Below are 18129 nucleotides of genomic sequence, written 5' to 3' on the forward strand. Positions count from 1 at the left end.
TTACACAAGTTTATTATATTAAATTACATTTAGCTTACTTGAATGGATAATTTCAAGTCAGAGACGATATGTTTATATTTTTTACAGTAAAATATATTTTAGCAATGTTTTAGATTACAGATGCATCATTATTGTATACGATTTTAGAAGTCATTTATATTTTCGAATTCTCCCTTAGTGGGTTTCCTTATTGAGGGCGTCTCCGTCAAAAATGTCAACAACATCAGCTGTCGAGACTTATAATTGTAAATTGCGATTAATACGTGTGTAGGAAAAACACGTTTATTATTCATATTTATTTCTGTTAAAATGGTTATATTAAATGCTTTAGAAGCAAGTAAAATCGGTGACTTGGAAACATTAAAACGTATCGAACATGACAAGCAATCACTTGTTGATTCGAATGGTGCCTCTTGCTTGCACTATGCTGCTAGAGGAGGAAGTGTTCACGTTATTGAATATCTTATTAAAAGTGCCGGATTCTCAGTCCAACAGAGATCAAAAAGTGGAGCTACAGCATTGCATGATGCTGCTGCTAAGGGAAATACAGCAGTTGTGAAATGGCTTGTTGAGAATACTGAATTAAACGTTAATGACCAAGATAATGCAGGAGCTACAGCCTTACATCTAGCTGCAAGGTTTCGACATATACTTACAGTAGAGGTAGGATATAGATATTAGCTTACTGGTTTTTTTTATTATTGTTATTTCCAATGTCTTACAACAGACTTCAGAAAATAGGAGTGCTGCCAGTGCTGGGTTGTTAGTAGTATTATATTTTATTATATTAGTATTATAAAATTTATTGTATTCTCATTTTTAGTTTTACGAAGTGTCTATTTCCAGTTGACAGTTTACTATACATTTAATGTCTTAAATTCCATTTAAGATATGAAACAGGATGGTCCAGTGGAACAAGTGTGGCTGGCAACCATTTGCTTAGCTACCATATAGCTAGCGTAAGCAAGGCATAGGGGCCCAAGGCTAATATGGGCCCTTTTCCCTCTTTAAATTTTTAAAATCTTTGACATTGGAATTTTGATATTTGTATTATAAAAAAAATTTTTAAAAGAAAACGGAAATCCAGTTTCTTCACTACTGTAGCACTAATCAAAAGTTCCAAAAAAAGCCCCCCAGACATTTCTTACTGGAGAGGAGGCGAGAGTTGTACATGGCCCATCGGTATTAATAACACTATGGGCATTGTTGCATTGTCGGACAAGCCATTGAGAGAATTAGCCTATAAATAAACTTGAACATTGACTCTTTTGTGAGATAGGCATCTAGCAAAACTCTCTACCCCACCCCCACAAACCTGCACCCCTCCCCTCTCAACGCTCTGTCCTTAACGAAATTCCATTCATCCATGATTACAATTGATCAATTTTTTGGTTAACAGCCATGGAATGTGCTTTCACATCAAGTTGAGTAGAAAATTTGTTAATGTTTTTCTGCTAGTTTTAACCTTAATCACAATTTGTTTGTTGATCTAATTTATCTCTACTCAAAACACAGCTACATAAAGATTTTTGTTTGTCTGTCTCCTTGTCCTTTATGCATTAATTAATATAAAAATGATCCTATTGCAAAGAACCCGGTGCGTTTAGTGAGTGTCACCCCCACCCCGTCCAACAATTTTGCATTTCCGCTGGAGTGTTACCCCTCTCCTTAATATTTTATTATTTTTACTAAATAAAACATAGTTTGGGCAGTAAATTTTACGAGTTTTCATCATGGTGCTATGCCTAAATTGTGAGGCCCCGCCTCGTGGAGCTACTGTGTTAGGTTAGATGCTTACAGTTAATTTGTTAGTTTGTTTTGACATAAAAGTGATATAAAATCAAAGGTATTTTACGTTACGGGGTACTACATAATAATACACAATTAGGACATATAAAATACACTATTTACAGATTGACGTAGGGCCCAATAAAAATCCAGCTAAGTCCTCCGTATATGATGAAGTACTGAGATGTAAAATGATGAAAACTGTCAAAATTTCATGTGATTTTTTTTTTTTTTTTGCAAGATTACAATACTTCCTCTATATTCTGATATGAAAAAGTAAAAATGTTACATACATTTTATATTTATTTCAAATAAAAGCTGATGAAAAACATTTTTCTTTTCTAATCATGGTTAATTTGGGAAAATAAATAAATTATTTACATTTTCTGTGACTCATTCTTAACTTATAATTAAAATTAGTCTTGTTTATGTACTTAATGGTCGTACATAAGTATTTCTTGCCCCTCAAGATTTCTTTATCATAACAATTTCTTTTTAAAATTGTTATAAAACTTGGTCAAGTGTATATTGACTGATTATTAAAATTTCCCCCAAAAAATCTGATATAACTGATAAAAGTCAGTTTAAATACATTTCTTTCTAAAATACAAATGTGGGACATCACATCTTCCTCTCCTCACACAAGATCTTAAATGTATCTCCCCCTCTCTAATTCCCTAATGGACATCATTTAGTCATTGATGGAGTAGTTACCTCAATGCAAAACCCCCAACCTAGATGACCCGGTCACAACATAAAGTCTGACCCCTAGCCAAGAAGATTGCACGGTTGCTGGGGTACACAGGCCATCTCACTGCATCAAGGCAATGTCAAATGAGGGTGGAATTCATCTCATGAGTCTTGAAAATTGTGCATTTGAAAGCATTGGTCATTAAAAAGTTTTTTTTCTGTCTCAGAGACCGAAGGTTGGCTTTTCTTCCTCTGTCTGGCTAATGGTTGTTTACCATTCTATGGCTTTTCTTCCTCTGTCTGGCTAATGGTTGTTTACCATTCTATGGCTTTTCTTCCTCTGTCTGACTAATGGTTGTTTACCATTCTATTGTTTTTCTTCCTCTGTCTGGCTAATGGTTGTTTACCATTCTATTGTTTTTCTTCCTCTGTCTGACTAATGGTTGTTTACCATTCTATTGTTTTTCTTCCTCTGTCTGGCTAATGGTTGTTTACCATTTTATTGTTTTTCTTCCTCTGTCTGGCTAATGGTTGTTTACCATTCTATTGTTTTTCTTCCTCTGTCTGGCTATTGTTTGTTTACCACTCTGCTCCTGTCTGGCTATTGTTTGTTTACCACTCTGCTCCTGTCTGGCTATTGTTTGTTTACCACTCTGCTCCTTTCTGGCTATTGTTTGTTTACCACTCTGCTCCTGTCTGGCTATTGTTTGTTTACCACTCTGCTCCTGTCTGGCTATTGTTTGTTTACCACTCTGCTCCTGTCTGGCTATTGTTTGTTTACCACTCTGCTCCTGTCTGGCTATTGTTTGTTTACCACTCTGCTCCTGTCTAGCTATTGTTTGTTTACCACTGCTCCTGTCTAGCTATTGTTTGTTTACCACTGCACCTGTCTGGCTATTGTTTGTTTACCACTCTGCTCCTTTCTGGCTAATGGTTGTTTACCATTGTTCCTGTCTCTCCTCCCAGTGGCTGCTGGATGAAGCTGAGGCTAGTGCTGCCATTAGAACTACTACTGATGCCCTACCCCTTCACTTTGCTGTTGTTGGAGGAGACATGAATTGTGTGAAAATTTTAGTGGATGAAAACCCAAGGTAAACCACCATCATTTCTTACAACATGTTTCATTGGTTAAAAATACCACCATCATTTCTTACAACATGTTTCATTGGTTGAAAATACCACCATCATTTCTTACAACACGTTTCATTGGTAGGGTTGAAAATAGGGAGGTAGACATCATTTTTCACATCCATAATCATTTGTAATAATATTGGCCTTTTTCAATAGGTTGATGATAAATTTGAAACATAATTTTAAAAATTTGTGAATTATGAATTAAACTGTTATATTAAGTAGAAAGTTTTTAATCATTGGAATTTTTTCATTTGTTTTGTATGAAGAGAATGAAATTCATAATTCCCCCTTTTAAAAAGCTTTGTATACCTGTATGGATGATTTAACCTCAACTGGTCCAGGTTCTGACATAAGCTCTGTGCATTTGAACCAATTAGGCTCATCAACATGCAGATGAACAATGGAACCACACCTGTATACCTGGCTTGTCAAGCCGGTTACCTGGATATACTCAAGTACCTGGTCAGCAAGAATGGGGCCACAAAAATCAAAGCTTACGATGCGATGTCATGTCTGCATGCAGCTGCACAGATGGGTCATCTTGAGGTGGTCAAATGGTTGGTGAGTACACCAGTGCTTTCATCTTTTGATGATGTTTACATCTTGAGGTGGTCAAATGGTTGGTGAGTACACCAGTGCTTTCATCTTTTGATGATGTTTACATCTTGAGGTGGTCAAATGGTTGGTGAGTACACCAGTGCTTTCATCTTTTGATGATGTTTACATCTTGAGGTGGTCAAATGGTTGGTGAGTACACCAGTGCTTTCATATTTTGATGATGTTTACATCTTGAGGTGGTCAAATGGTTGGTGAGTACACCAGTGCTTTCATATTTTGATGATGTTTACATCTTGAGGTGGTCAAGTGGTTGGTAAGTAGACCAGTGATGATATTTACATCTTGAGGTGGTCAAGTGGTTGGTAAGTAGACCAGTGATGATGTTTACATCTTGAGGTGGTCAAGTGGTTGGTAAGTAGACCAGTGATGATATTTACATCTTGAGGTGGTCAAGTGGTTGGTGAGTACACCAGTGATGATATTTACATCTTGAGGTGGTCAAGTGGTTGGTAAGTAGACCAGTGATGATGTTTACATCTTGAGGTGGTCAAGTGGTTGGTAAGTAGACCAGTGATGATATTTACATCTTGAGGTGGTCAAGTGGTTGGTAAGTAGACCAGTGATGATATTTACATCTTGAGGATTTCAAGTGGTTGGTAAGTAGACCAGTGATGATGTTTACATCTTGAGGTGGTCAAGTGGTTGGTAAGTAGACCAGTGATGATGTTTACATCTTGAGGTGGTCAAGTGGTTGGTAAGTAGACCAGTGATGATATTTACATCTTGAGGATTTCAAGTGGTTGGTAAGTAGACCAGTGATGATGTTTACATCTTGAGGTGGTCAAGTGGTTGGTAAGTAGACCAGTGATGATGTTTACATCTTGAGGTGGTCAAGTGGTTGGTAAGTAGACCAGTGATGATGTTTACATCTTGTGGTGGTCAAGTGGTTGGTAAGTAGACCAGTGATGATGTTTACATCTTGAGGTGGTCAAGTGGTTGGTGAGTAGACCAGTGATGATGTTTACATCTTGAGGTGGTCAAGTGGTTGGTAAGTAGACCAGTGATGATGTTTACATCTTGAGGTGGTCAAGTGGTTGGTGAGTAGACCAATGATGATCTTTACATCTTGAGGTGGTCAAGTGGTTGGTGAGTAGACCAGTGATGATGTTTACATCTTGAGGTGGTCAAGTGGTTGGTGAGTAGACCAGTGATGATGTTTACATCTTGAGGTGGTCAAGTGGTTGGTAAGTAGACCAGTGATGATATTTACATCTTGAGGTGGTCAAGTGGTTGGTAAGTAGACCAGTGATGTTGTTTACATCTTGTGGTGGTCAAGTGGTTGGTGAGTAGACCAGTGATGATGTTTACATCTTGAGGTGGTCAAGTGGTTGGTAAGTAGACCAGTGATGATGTTTACATCTTGAGGTGGTCAAGTGGTTGGTGGGTAGACCAGTGATGATGTTTACATCTTGAGGTGGTCAAGTGGTTGGTAAGTAGACCAGTGATGATGTTTACATCTTGAGGTGGTCAAGTGGTTGGTGAGTAGACCAGTGATGATATTTACATCTTGAGGTGGTCAAGTGGTTGGTTGGTAGACCAGTGATGATATTTACATCTTGAGGTGGTCAAGTGGTTGGTGAGTAGACCAGTGATGATGTTTACATCTTGAGGTGGTCAAGTGGTTGGTAAGTAGACCAGTGATGATGTTTACATCTTGAGGTGGTCAAGTGGTTGGTAAGTAGACCAGTGATGATGTTTACATCTTGAGGTGGTCAAGTGGTTGGTGAGTAGACCAGTGATGATGTTTACATCTTGAGGTGGTCAAGTGGTTGGTAAGTAGACCAGTGATGATGTTTACATCTTGAGGTGGTCAAGTGGTTGGTGAGTAGACCAATGATGATCTTTACATCTTGAGGTGGTCAAGTGGTTGGTGAGTAGACCAGTGATGATGTTTACATCTTGAGGTGGTCAAGTGGTTGGTAAGTAGACCAGTGATGATGTTTACATCTTGAGGTGGTCAAGTGGTTGGTGAGTAGACCAGTGATGATGTTTACATCTTGTGGTGGTCAAGTGGTTGGTGGGTAGACCAGTGATGATGTTTACATCTTGAGGTGGTCAAGTGGTTGGTAAGTAGACCAGTGATGATGTTTACATCTTGTGGTGGTCAAGTGGTTGGTGAGTAGACCAGTGATGATGTTTACATTTGTGTATGTGATGTTAGAGGTCTGTAGCCTGTGTTAACTTTGATGGGATGGTGTGGCCTAGCGGTAGAGAGCTAGACTGCTGACCTGAAAGTACCAAGTCCAAATCTGGTTTCAAGTCGGTAGACTGTCCACCCCACTCTGATGGGTACCTAACTTACATTAGTAAAAGCACAGATGGCTGGGCATAGTTTTGACCACACTATCCCTTCATACGCTGCGGTCACAGAAACAGGTGAACTCTACTTCGCTATCCCCATAAACCATCACATTTGAAAGGGAACTTTACCATCTTTATAGAGTATATTGTGTATTCCCCACCATGTTTGTGAAGTATATTGTGTATTCCCCACCATGTTTGTGAAGTATATTGTGTATTATCCATTATCTTTGTGAAGTATATTGTGTATTCCCCATTATCTTTGTGAAGTATATTGTGTATTCCCACCATCTTTGTGAAGTATATTGTGTATTCCCCACCATCTTTGTGAAGTATATTGTGTATTCCCCACCTTCTTTATAGAGCTCATTTTGAACCCCCCCCACGATCCATCATCTTTGTGAAGTATATTTTGTTGAACTGTGTATGACAGGTAAAAGAGGAGAAATGCAACCCAAATGACCGAGACTTTGATGGAGCCACGCCCTTACATTACGCAGCCAGCAGGGGACATGCGCAGGTTGTACACTGGCTGCTGAAGGAGGGTGGGGCCAAAGTGACCCTGGACAATCTGGGTGGGAGTCCATTGCATAATGCAGCAGAGTTGGGTGAGGTTCAGGTGAGTTGAATGTGTCTTTCACCTGAGATCAGGAAATCTTCCCCCACCCCCCACCCCTCAGTCAAATACCCCTGTACATTATCCCACCCAAAAAAGTGCAGTTGGACATTTACCCCTCCCCAGTCATTTAGAGATACAGATGTGGACAGGTTACAATTAATTTAGTGATATGCTTCAGGTTTGGGATGGGTTGAGGGTTAAGGTTAGAGATAGTGTTCAGCTTATGGTAATGGGTAGGGATAGGTATGATATGTATTTTAAAGGAGAGGGGAATCTACTGGGGTTAGGGGAGAAATATCCAAGACCTTTTTTAGTCATGGCATTTTTTCACTAATTGGGATATGGTTGTATGGCAACACCAGTAGAGGAAACATTGAACATTTCATTTAAAAACCAGTGTAACTATCAGAGTAACCCTGGTCATGACAGTGTAACTATCAGAGTAACCCTGGTCATGACAGTGTAACTATCAGAGTAACCCTGGTCATGACAGTGTAACTATCAGAGTAACCCTGGTCATGACAGTGTAACTATCAGAGTAACCCTGGTCATGACAGTGTAACTATCAGAGTAACCCTGGTCATGACAGTGTAACTATCAGAGTAACCCTGGTCATGACAGTGTAACTATCAGAGTAACCCTGGTCATGACAGTGTAACTATCAGAGTAACCCTGGTCATGACAGTGTAACTATCAGAGTAACCCTGGTCATGACAGTGTAACTATCAGAGTAACCCTGGTCATGACAGTGTAACTATCAGAGTAACCCTGGTCATGACAGTGTAACTATCAGAGTAACCCTGGTCATGACAGTGTAACTATCAGATAGAGTAACCCTGGTCATGACAGTGTAACTATCAGAGTAACCCTGGTCATGACAGTGTAACTATCAGAGTAACCCTGGTCATGACAGTGTAACTATCAGAGTAACCCTGGTCATGACAGTGTAACTATCAGAGTAACCCTGGTCATGACAGTGTAACTATCAGAGTAACCCTGGTCATGACAGTGTAACTATCAGAGTAACCCTGGTCATGACAGTGTAACTATCAGATAGAGTAACCCTGGTCATGACAGTGTAACTATCAGAGTAACCCTGGTCATGACAGTGTAACTATCAGATAGAGTAACCCTGGTCATGACAGTGTAACTATCAGAGTAACCCTGGTCATGACAGTGTAACTATCAGAGTAACCCTGGTCATGACAGTGTAACTATCAGAGTAACCCTGGTCATGACAGTGTAACTATCAGAGTAACCCTGGTCATGACAGTGTAACTATCAGATAGAGTAACCCTGGTCATGACAGTGTAACTATCAGAGTAACCCTGGTCATGACAGTGTAACTATCAGAGTAACCCTGGTCATGACAGTGTAACTACCAGATAGAGTAACCTGGTCATGACAGTGTAACTATCAGAGTAACCCTGGTCATGACAGTGTAACTATCAGAGTAACCCTGGTCATGACAGTGTAACTATCAGATAGAGTAACCTGGTCATGACAGTGTAACTATCAGAGTAACCCTGGTCATGACAGTGTAACTATCAGAGTAACCCTGGTCATGACAGTGTAACGATCAGAGTAACCCTGGTCATGACAGTGTAACTATCAGAGTAACCCTGGTCATGACAGTGTAACGATCAGAGTAACCCTGGTCATGACAGTGTAACTATCAGAGTAACCCTGGTCATGACAGTGTAACTATCAGATAGAGTAACCCTGGTCATGACAGTGTAACTATCAGAGTAACCCTGGTCATGACAGTGTAACTATCAGAGTAACCCTGGTCATGACAGTGTAACTATCAGAGTAACCCTGGTCATGACAGTGTAACTATCAGAGTAACCCTGGTCATGACAGTGTAACTATCAGATAGAGTAACCCTGGTCATGACAGTGTAACTATCAGATAGAGTAACCCTGGTCATGCAATTAAAAGTTGTATTGTGACAGGTTGATGTACAGTAACATAATGATGTGATCACTTCTGACATCAATTCATATGACATTTTGATTCATGGCATTAAATGACAGGTTGAGGATTTACTGCATCACAAAACAAAATGATGATTTATGGCAACATTAAATATACTGAGTGTATCAATGTGTCTGTATGTGTCTGATTTGTGTTAGCCCATTTCTTAGCTCCTGTGTTAGCCCATCTCTTAGCTCTCTTATTAGCCCTTATGTTAGCTCCTGTGTTAGCCCTTTTCTTAGCTCCTGTGTTAGCCCATTTCTTAGCTCCTGTGTTAGCCCATTTCTTAGCTCCTGTGTTAGCCAATATCTTAGCTCTCTTATTAGCCCTTATGTTAGCTCCTGTGTTAGCCCATTTCTTAGCTCCTTTGTTAGCCCATTTCTTAGCTCTCTTATAATCCCTTATGTTAGCTTTGAGAAACCTTTTAAAACACAAACACAGATCACATAAATGCACCAAGCCTGACACATTTTGTGGACCTCTGAAATCTATGACAAACGTATTTTGTGGACCTCTGAAATCTATGACAAACACATTTTGTGGACCTCTGAAATCTATGACAAACGTATTTTGTGGACCTCTGAAATCTATGACAAACGTATTTTGTGGACCTCTGAAATCTATAACAAACACATTTTGTGGACCTCTGAAATCTATGACAAACACATTTTGTGGACCTCTGAAATCTATGACAAACACATTTTGTGGACCTCTGAAATCTATGACAAACGTATTTTGTGGACCTCTGAAATCTATGACAAACACATTTTGTGGACCTCTGAAATCTATGACAAACGTATTTTTATTTTGTGGAGCTCTGAAATCTATGACAAACACATTTTGTGGACCTCTGAAATCTATGACAAACGTATTTTTATTTTGTGGACCTCTGAAATCTATGACAAACACATTTTGTGGACCTCTGAAATCTATGACAAACATATTTTGTGGACCTCTGAAATCTATGACAAACACATTTTGTGGACCTCTGAAATCTATGACAAACACATTTTGTGGAGCTCTGAAATCTATGACAAACGTATTTTTATTTTGTGGACCTCTGAAATCTATGACAAACACATTTTGTGGAGCTCTGAAATCTATGACAAACGTATTTTTATTTTGTGGACCTCTGAAATCTATGACAAACACATTTTGTGGACCTCTGAAATCTATGACAAACACATTTTGTGGACCTCTGAAATCTATGACAAACGTATTTTTATTTTGTGGACCTCTGAAATCTATGACAAACACATTTTGTGGAGCTCTGAAATCTATGACAAACGTATTTTTATTTTGTGGACCTCTGAAATCTATGACAAACACATTTTGTGGAGCTCTGAAATCTATGACAAACGTATTTTTATTTTGTGGACCTCTGAAATCTATGACAAACGTATTTTGTGGACCTCTGAAATCTATGACAAACGTATTTTGTGGACCTCTGAAATCTATGACAAACGTATTTTGTGGACCTCTGAAATCTATGACAAACGTATTTTGTGGACCTCTGAAATCTATGACAAACGTATTTTGTGGACCTCTGAAATCTATGACAAACGTATTTTGTGGACCTCTGAAATCTATGACAAACACATTTTGTGGACCTCTGAAATCTATGACAAACGTATTTTGTGGACCTCTGAAATCTATGACAAACGTATTTTGTGGACCTCTGAAATCTATGACAAACGTATTTTGTGGACCTCTGAAATCTATGACAAACGTATTTTGTGGACCTCTGAAATCTATGACAAACGTATTTTGTGGACCTCTGAAATCTATGACAAACACATTTTGTGGACCTCTGAAATCTATGTAGTGCCTGGGTTCTTTATTAAACTCCCTATAGCAGTGCTTATTATTTTACCGTTTGGTCATTTCTCCAGCCTTCAACTGTTTTTCATATCAATTTTTATTGAGTACCTGTATCTACGCATTTTATCTGGGGAAAAAAATAATTTCAACCCTACATCGGCATGGTGCCATACTAGGGTTTCGAGTATTGATGATTTATAAAAAGCCGGAAATAGCGCGCCATTCAAGGGACGCAACAAGAGCAGGCTGAAAAACCCATCGCAATTTATCAATAATCTCCAAGTTTGGGGTAGCCTCCCCTGATCCATTTCTTAGACATTCTCAGCAGTAGTTGCACACGGGTATTTTCCGCGCTTAAATTGTTTTCATTGTTTACATTTGACAAAGATTAAAACAGTGTTATATTGTACCACCAGTCTTAGAAGAGAATTAAATTCTGTAATGGTTCGATACAGTTCCGTGCTGGCGTATTGTGTGCTGTTAGTGAGCGCATCGATCAAACTTTGGAAGACGGCTCGACAGTCCCTGGGGCCCCCTCATTCACCTTAGTGGGGAGAGACAGCTGCACCTGGGGCCCCCTACTTAAGTGGGGAGAGACTGCTGCATTTGGGCCCCCTCATTCACTTTATTGAGGAGAGTCTGCTCTACAACTCGGCCCCCTGTAGTCTACCCCCCCCCCCTCCCCACAGGATTAAACGTGAGGTTTCAAGCAAGCCTACCAGCTGTTTAACAACTTGTTTGTTTGTTTGTTTTTTAAGATATTAGAGAGGGAGATGTTATTTTAAAAATGTTATATATAAGATATATTATACAAATGTTATATCTAAGGGATAATTTATAAAAATTTAATTTAATGTTACATGAACTGGAGGCAGGTACAAATGTCTTATTTTAGTGTTATAAAACATTATGAAGATGCCAAGCTTTTAAAAAATGCTTACAACTAAGTTCTGTGGTCAACTAAAATAGCATCTGGAAGGTAATATAAAGATTGTGACATTTTAAAATTTTATATCCCAACTATTTCAGTTCTATGTAACTTGATCTACAAATGTTTTGAATGAGATGACGTCATTAAATTTTTCAGTTGTATCTATTCATTCTATTGGCTGTTAAAAATAACTAGATTACTCGACTCTCTGACGTCAAAAGAAATGGTATATCATGAACAATTCTAATATTTCAATTGCCTTCATTTTTAGGATTTTAAGAGACTCGGGGCAGGGGGGGGATTTCTGGTTTGTCTAAGTTCGTCTTTAATGGATTGGGGACTGACCTGTCCGGACGATACATTTTTCTACTGTGTATATATATATATATATATATATATATATATATATATATATATATATATATATATATATATATATATATATATATATATATATATATTTATGTGTGTGTGTGTTTAAAACGCGAGCAGTAATAATCTCTATCGTGTGTGTAAATGAGCCAGTCATTCCGGGTTTTTCCTAGCAGCAAATCTGACCGAATAGTTTGAGCCCACACCACGCCAACCCGCGGGTCTATTGACAACCCATTACAGAACTTCGGTCGATGTACCTCCATTAGCCTCGTCCGGACAATCGACTGTTTTAGTCGTACATTAATTTTTTTAGTCGTTACTCGACCTTATTGGTCTACATCGACTTTATTAGTGATATCGTATTTTTAAAAATTGTCTGACGCCTTTGATCGTGCGACCTTTTAGATCGACCACCATTTCTTACAGCGACCTTTTAGATCGACCACCATTTCTTACAGCGACCTTTTAGATCGACCACCATTTCTTACAGCGACCTTTTAGATCGACCACCATTTCTTACAGCGACCTTTTAGATCGACCACCATTTCTTACAGCGACCTTTTAGATCGACCACAATTTCTTACAGCGACCTTTTAGATCCCACACACCATCTAGACTCTAACATGTCTAAATCTGTCTTGGTCGCCAGTCTCAGTTTTACCTCTGTACTCCGCTGGTTGTTTGTTAACGTGTTTGGTTTGTTTACATTTAACATTTTTTAAAAACATGCTTTTGTTCATAGCCAGCAATGCGAAAGGTATTGCGAAAGTTGTGTGAAAAAGTATGGCTACTTGTTGGTTCGCGGGGCGGATTTATTTGTGTCAGCTGCAGAAATCTGTCGGCTGTAATGGACGGTAAAGGGTTAACAACTTCGACTAGACATCGGCTGAATAAACGCCCTTTGATACAGAGGCGTATGCACCATTCCAGCGCCCGGGGGGCGAACTATCAATTTTGTTCACTCTCACCCTACCTACCTTTATATATATATATATATATATATATATATATATATATATATATATATATATATTTATTTATTTATTTATTTATTTATTTATTTATTTATTTATTTATTTATTTATTTATTTATTTATACAGTTATTTATGTTGGGGAAAAAGCTTTTATAATGCTTAAAATGAGCTTTTTAATTTTTTTCTAGGCCTTCCCCCCCCCCCCCCCCGCTCTCCCCTAGCAACGCCACTACTGTGATAAATTTATGCCATTTAGATCCACATCCAATGGCGCGACTCTCCAATGTATCAAATATTCATTTATATATTTGAGGTGTTGATTATAAATATTGGCATTCATTTATATATTCGAGGTGTTGATTATAAATATTGGCATTCGCATTTAGGCGGGGGGGGGGAGGGGTAAATTGACGTTAATCCAGGTGATTTGGAATAGGGTATCGATTAATGAAATTGTATATCGTCACCGCTATATAATCGAATCCTAGTTGAATTCATCTAAACATCGATCTTTAATTAATGCCGATTTAAGCTCTAGCCAACTACGTGTGTTATTAATTAGGTCATGGCCTTACCTACAAGAATCCGAAGCTGAAAAAGCAATTAAACCTTAACCCACAACTTCCTTAAATGTGAATAATGGGGAGGGGGTGCAACAAATCAACGATTCAATCGTACTAGGTGAGGGATGGGGGGAGGGGGAGGTAGGTTGAAGTACAACATGAGTTTATTTTTTGACCACAACATACCACCGTCTGTTATTTGACCACAACCTACCACCCTCTTATTTGACCACAACCTACCACCCTCTGTTATTTGACCACAACCTACCACCCTCTGTTATTTGACCACAACCTACCACCGACTGTTATTTGACCACAACCTACCACCCTCTGTTGTTTGACCACAACCTACCACCGTCTGTTATTTGACCACAACCTACCACCCTCTGTTATTTGACCACAACCTACCACCGTCTGTTATTTGACCACAACCTACCACCGTCTGTTATTTGACCACAAACTACCTCCCTCTGTTATTTGACCACAACCTACCACCGTCTGTTATTTGACCACAACCTACCACCGTCTGTTATTTGACCACAACCTACCACCCTGTTATTTGACCACAACCTACCACCCTCTGTTATTTGACCACAACCTACCACCCTGTTATTTGACCACAACCTACCACCCTATGTTATTTGACCACAACCTACCACCGTCTGTTATTTGACCACAACCTACCACCGTCTGTTATTTGACCACAACCTACCACCCTCTGTTATTTGACCACAACCTACCACCGTCTGTTATTTGACCACAACCTACCACCCTCTGTTATTTGACCACAACCTACCACCGTCTGTTATTTGACCACAACCTACCACCCAGTTATTTGACCACAACCTACCACCGTCTGTTATTTGACCACAACCTACCACCGTCTGTTATTTGACCACAACCTACCACCGTCTGTTATTTGACCACAACCTACCACCCTCTGTTATTTGACCACAACCTACCACCCAGTTATTTGACCACAACCTACCACCTTCTGTTATTTGACCACAACCTACCACCGTCTGTTGACTTCCGTCTGAAGTCAATCTGAGCAGGCAACAAATCTCGCGCCACACGACCCCCATGTGACTTTTGGACGTCTGCCACACACCGTCTGCTTGTTACCTCACCATCAAACCACATGACACACGTTAAGCTTCATTGTTTAACAATTGTTTTTTTTTTACGCCTGATGTAATGAATTGGTTGATTTTGTAGTCGATAAAATTTATTATTCATTTATATACGTTTTACTCACGACTTGTGTGTACACACACACACACGCACACGCGCACACACGCGCACGCACACACCATTCCACAGAGATATCTACACATGTATCCACACACTTATCCTCACACACATAAACACACGTCTACTCACATATTCACACATCCGCAGGCATAAACAACCACACACACACTTACCCAGACCCATCCAACAACTACCAGTAGTTAGTTTTTTCAATACATGTTTCTGGGGGCAGTTTGTTGTTGTTATTGTGGTTATGTCGCTAATTTGTTGTTATTGTGGTTATGTCGCTAACACGACTAGGGTATGGAATGTCGTCATAGTCTACAGCTGACACTTATGTAGTTGTACAATCCTTTGAACTGTTTTATGTTGAATGCTTAGCTTCACTTAGACACTGCTTATATTTGTAAAGCCTTTAAACTGTTTTATATTAAATGATTAGCTTCTCTAGACACTGCCAACATTCCTAAATCCTAAAGCTTTCCTGTATTGAATGATCCGCCTTTCTCAGACAAGTTTCACTGCACGTGCACTCGGTGCTCACCCACGCTCGAGCTAGTCTCAAACGTCTAACACAGACCCCGCCCCTGACAGCGAATAGTTACCCGCGAGTTATCTCCCCGGCGCTAATCAGTTCTCGCGTGTGGCGCGCCAAGTTGGGCTTCTCTTCCAAACACCGGTCCGGTTCCCAAGTATTAAGCAGCGGTGCATGCAAACAACTTTCCTCATGATGCGAGCCACGCACCGTCCCTCGCGTCATCGCGAGCCACGCAAGTGCCGGCAGTGTTTATGATCTGTATGTGACACACGGTACGCTGTAATCTGCCGCACGTCTTTGCCTGATAAGACAGCAAAAATAGGTGACACACTTGTTGTGTTTAGGGTGTGCTGCATGCCTCAGTACCATTCCTTAGAGAGAATTGTTTCCTTGATTGGTCAAGCCTGGACATCGCATGCCTGACGTGCTTCTCTAGGCTAGTAGATGGCCAGTGGCCCAACAGATCTCAGCCAGTCGTTTGATTTGTGTCTCACCTGTTGACTGGTTTACCTGTGACAGGTGTCTAGGACTGTTGTCGTCTTGATCACGTGGTGCCCGTACTAGTAGATCCGTCAACAGACACAGGTACGCATCTGTTAAATATATTTATAAAACATTTGTTTCAGGTAACAATACTGGATGTTAAATTGTCCTCTTTTTAAATCTTCGTTTTTTAAAATTTCGTCTCGTTTAAAAAAAAATTCGTCTTTTTAAATAAAAAATAAATGTCCCCGTTAATATTGGGGCATCTAGTCAAATAATGCTCCAGACATCACGTGATACTGTTGATGCTCTAAGTGATTCTTGTGGGTCACCAGTTGATTCAATGGGACGGAGTGGTCTAGCGGTAGAGAGATGGACTGCTAACCCGTAAGTCTCGAGTTCGAATCCGGGTTCAAGTCAGTAGACAGTCCCTGAGTCCACCCAACTGATGGGTACCTAACTCACGTTAGGGAAAGTAAAAGCGGCTGGGCATAGTGCTGACCACACTATCTTTTCATATGCCGAGGTCACAGAAACAAGTGAACTTTACTTCACTTGCCCCTTAAAAAGGGAACTTTACTTTACCAATTGATTCTGTGGGTCACCAATTGATTCTGCGGGTCACCAATTGATTCTGTGGGTCACCAATTGATTCCGTGGGTCACCAATTGATTCCGTGGGTCACCAATTGATTCTGTAGGTCACCAATTGATTCTGTGGGTCACCAATTGATTCTGTGGGTCACCAATTGATTCCGTGGGTCACCAATTGATTCTGTGGGTCACCAATTGATTCTGTGGGTCACCAATTGATTCTGTGGGTCACCAATTGATTCTGTGGGTCACCAATTGATTCTGCGGGTCACCAATTGATTCTGTGGGTCACCAATTGATTCCGTGGGTCACCAATTGATTCTGCGGGTCACCAATTGATACTGTGGGTCACCAATTGATCCTGTGGGTCACTCCATGATTCCGTTTAACGAGGGCATGGATCTATGGGCCTCTTCTTTCCTAGGGGGAGGGGGTGGGAACCATTAGTACATGGGTCGGGCAAGTTCATTAAAGTAAGCCGTGTGTTACATCAGTCCCTACACGGCATCCTCTGACTAGAACAGGCTAGTTCTGTGTTTGTAGGCAGCTAATGAGACTAGATCAGGCTAGTTCTGTGTTTGTAGGCAGCTAATGAGACTAGATCAGGCTAGTTCTGTGTTTGTAGGCAGCTAATGAGACTAGATCAGGCTAGTTCTGTGTTTGTAGGCAGCTAATGAGACTAGATCAGGCTAGTTCTGTGTTTGTAGGCAGCTGATGCATGACGTCAGATGGGAAGTTTTGCAGCCATCCATGCAGAACGACCTGATCTACGGTCCCTTTCTCACGCTGTAGGACCACGGCCTACACGCTGTAGGACCACGGCCTACACGCCGTAGGACCACGGCCTACACGCTGTAGGACCACAGCCTACACGCCGTAGGACCACGGCACACACTAGTCTCTAGCCTGATGCTGTCATGCCGTCGCTGGTTCGTGTACAGTGACCCTCACACCTTACCCCACATCACACACCCCACATCTTACACACACCCAACACTATACACCCCACATCTTACACACACCCCACACCTTACGCACACTCAACACTATACACCTTACACTACCTCCAAACATACACACACACAGTACGCAACCTTCAGACTGATGCTACAATGTCTCCTATTGATGCCACAGAGAGCCCCCCACCCCCCACTCTCTGTTGTCAATTGATGTATTTGCTGTATTTCGAAAACTTCCCTGAGAGGCAGGTGCTACTCTGTATTGCCGTCAGGTGCTACTGTGTTGCCGTCAGGTGCTACTCTGTGTTGCCGTCAGGTGCTACTCTGTGTTACCGTCAGGTGCTACTCTGTGTTGCCGTCAGGTGCTACCGTGTTGCCGTCGGGTGCTACTCTGTGTTGCCGTCAGGTGCTACTGTGTTGCCGTCAGGTGCTACTTTGTGTTACCGTCAGGTGCTACTCTATGTTGCCGTCAGGTGCTACTGTGTTGCCGTCAGGTGCTACTGTGTTGCC

The 18129-nt window shown here is 40.5% G+C and overlaps 1 protein-coding gene across 1 annotated transcript in view; it reads left to right on the forward strand.

Moving 5' to 3' along the window:
* The first annotated feature begins 201 nt into the window (after positions 1 to 201).
* Positions 202 to 18129, forward strand: part of LOC131929620 (espin-like) — a 55664-nt gene continuing 37736 nt past the window's right edge. Inside the window, 4 exon segments of the mRNA XM_059285916.1 lie at positions 202 to 663; positions 3445 to 3569; positions 3990 to 4173; positions 6965 to 7150. Of these exon segments, the coding sequence (XP_059141899.1) occupies positions 310 to 663; positions 3445 to 3569; positions 3990 to 4173; positions 6965 to 7150 (849 nt within the window). The 5' untranslated portion in view covers positions 202 to 309.

This window comes from Physella acuta, unplaced genomic scaffold (assembly GCF_028476545.2).
Source record: "Physella acuta isolate Inbredline_101_S28 unplaced genomic scaffold, ASM2847654v3 ptg001656l, whole genome shotgun sequence".
Lineage (NCBI taxonomy): Eukaryota > Metazoa > Mollusca > Gastropoda > Physidae > Physella > Physella acuta.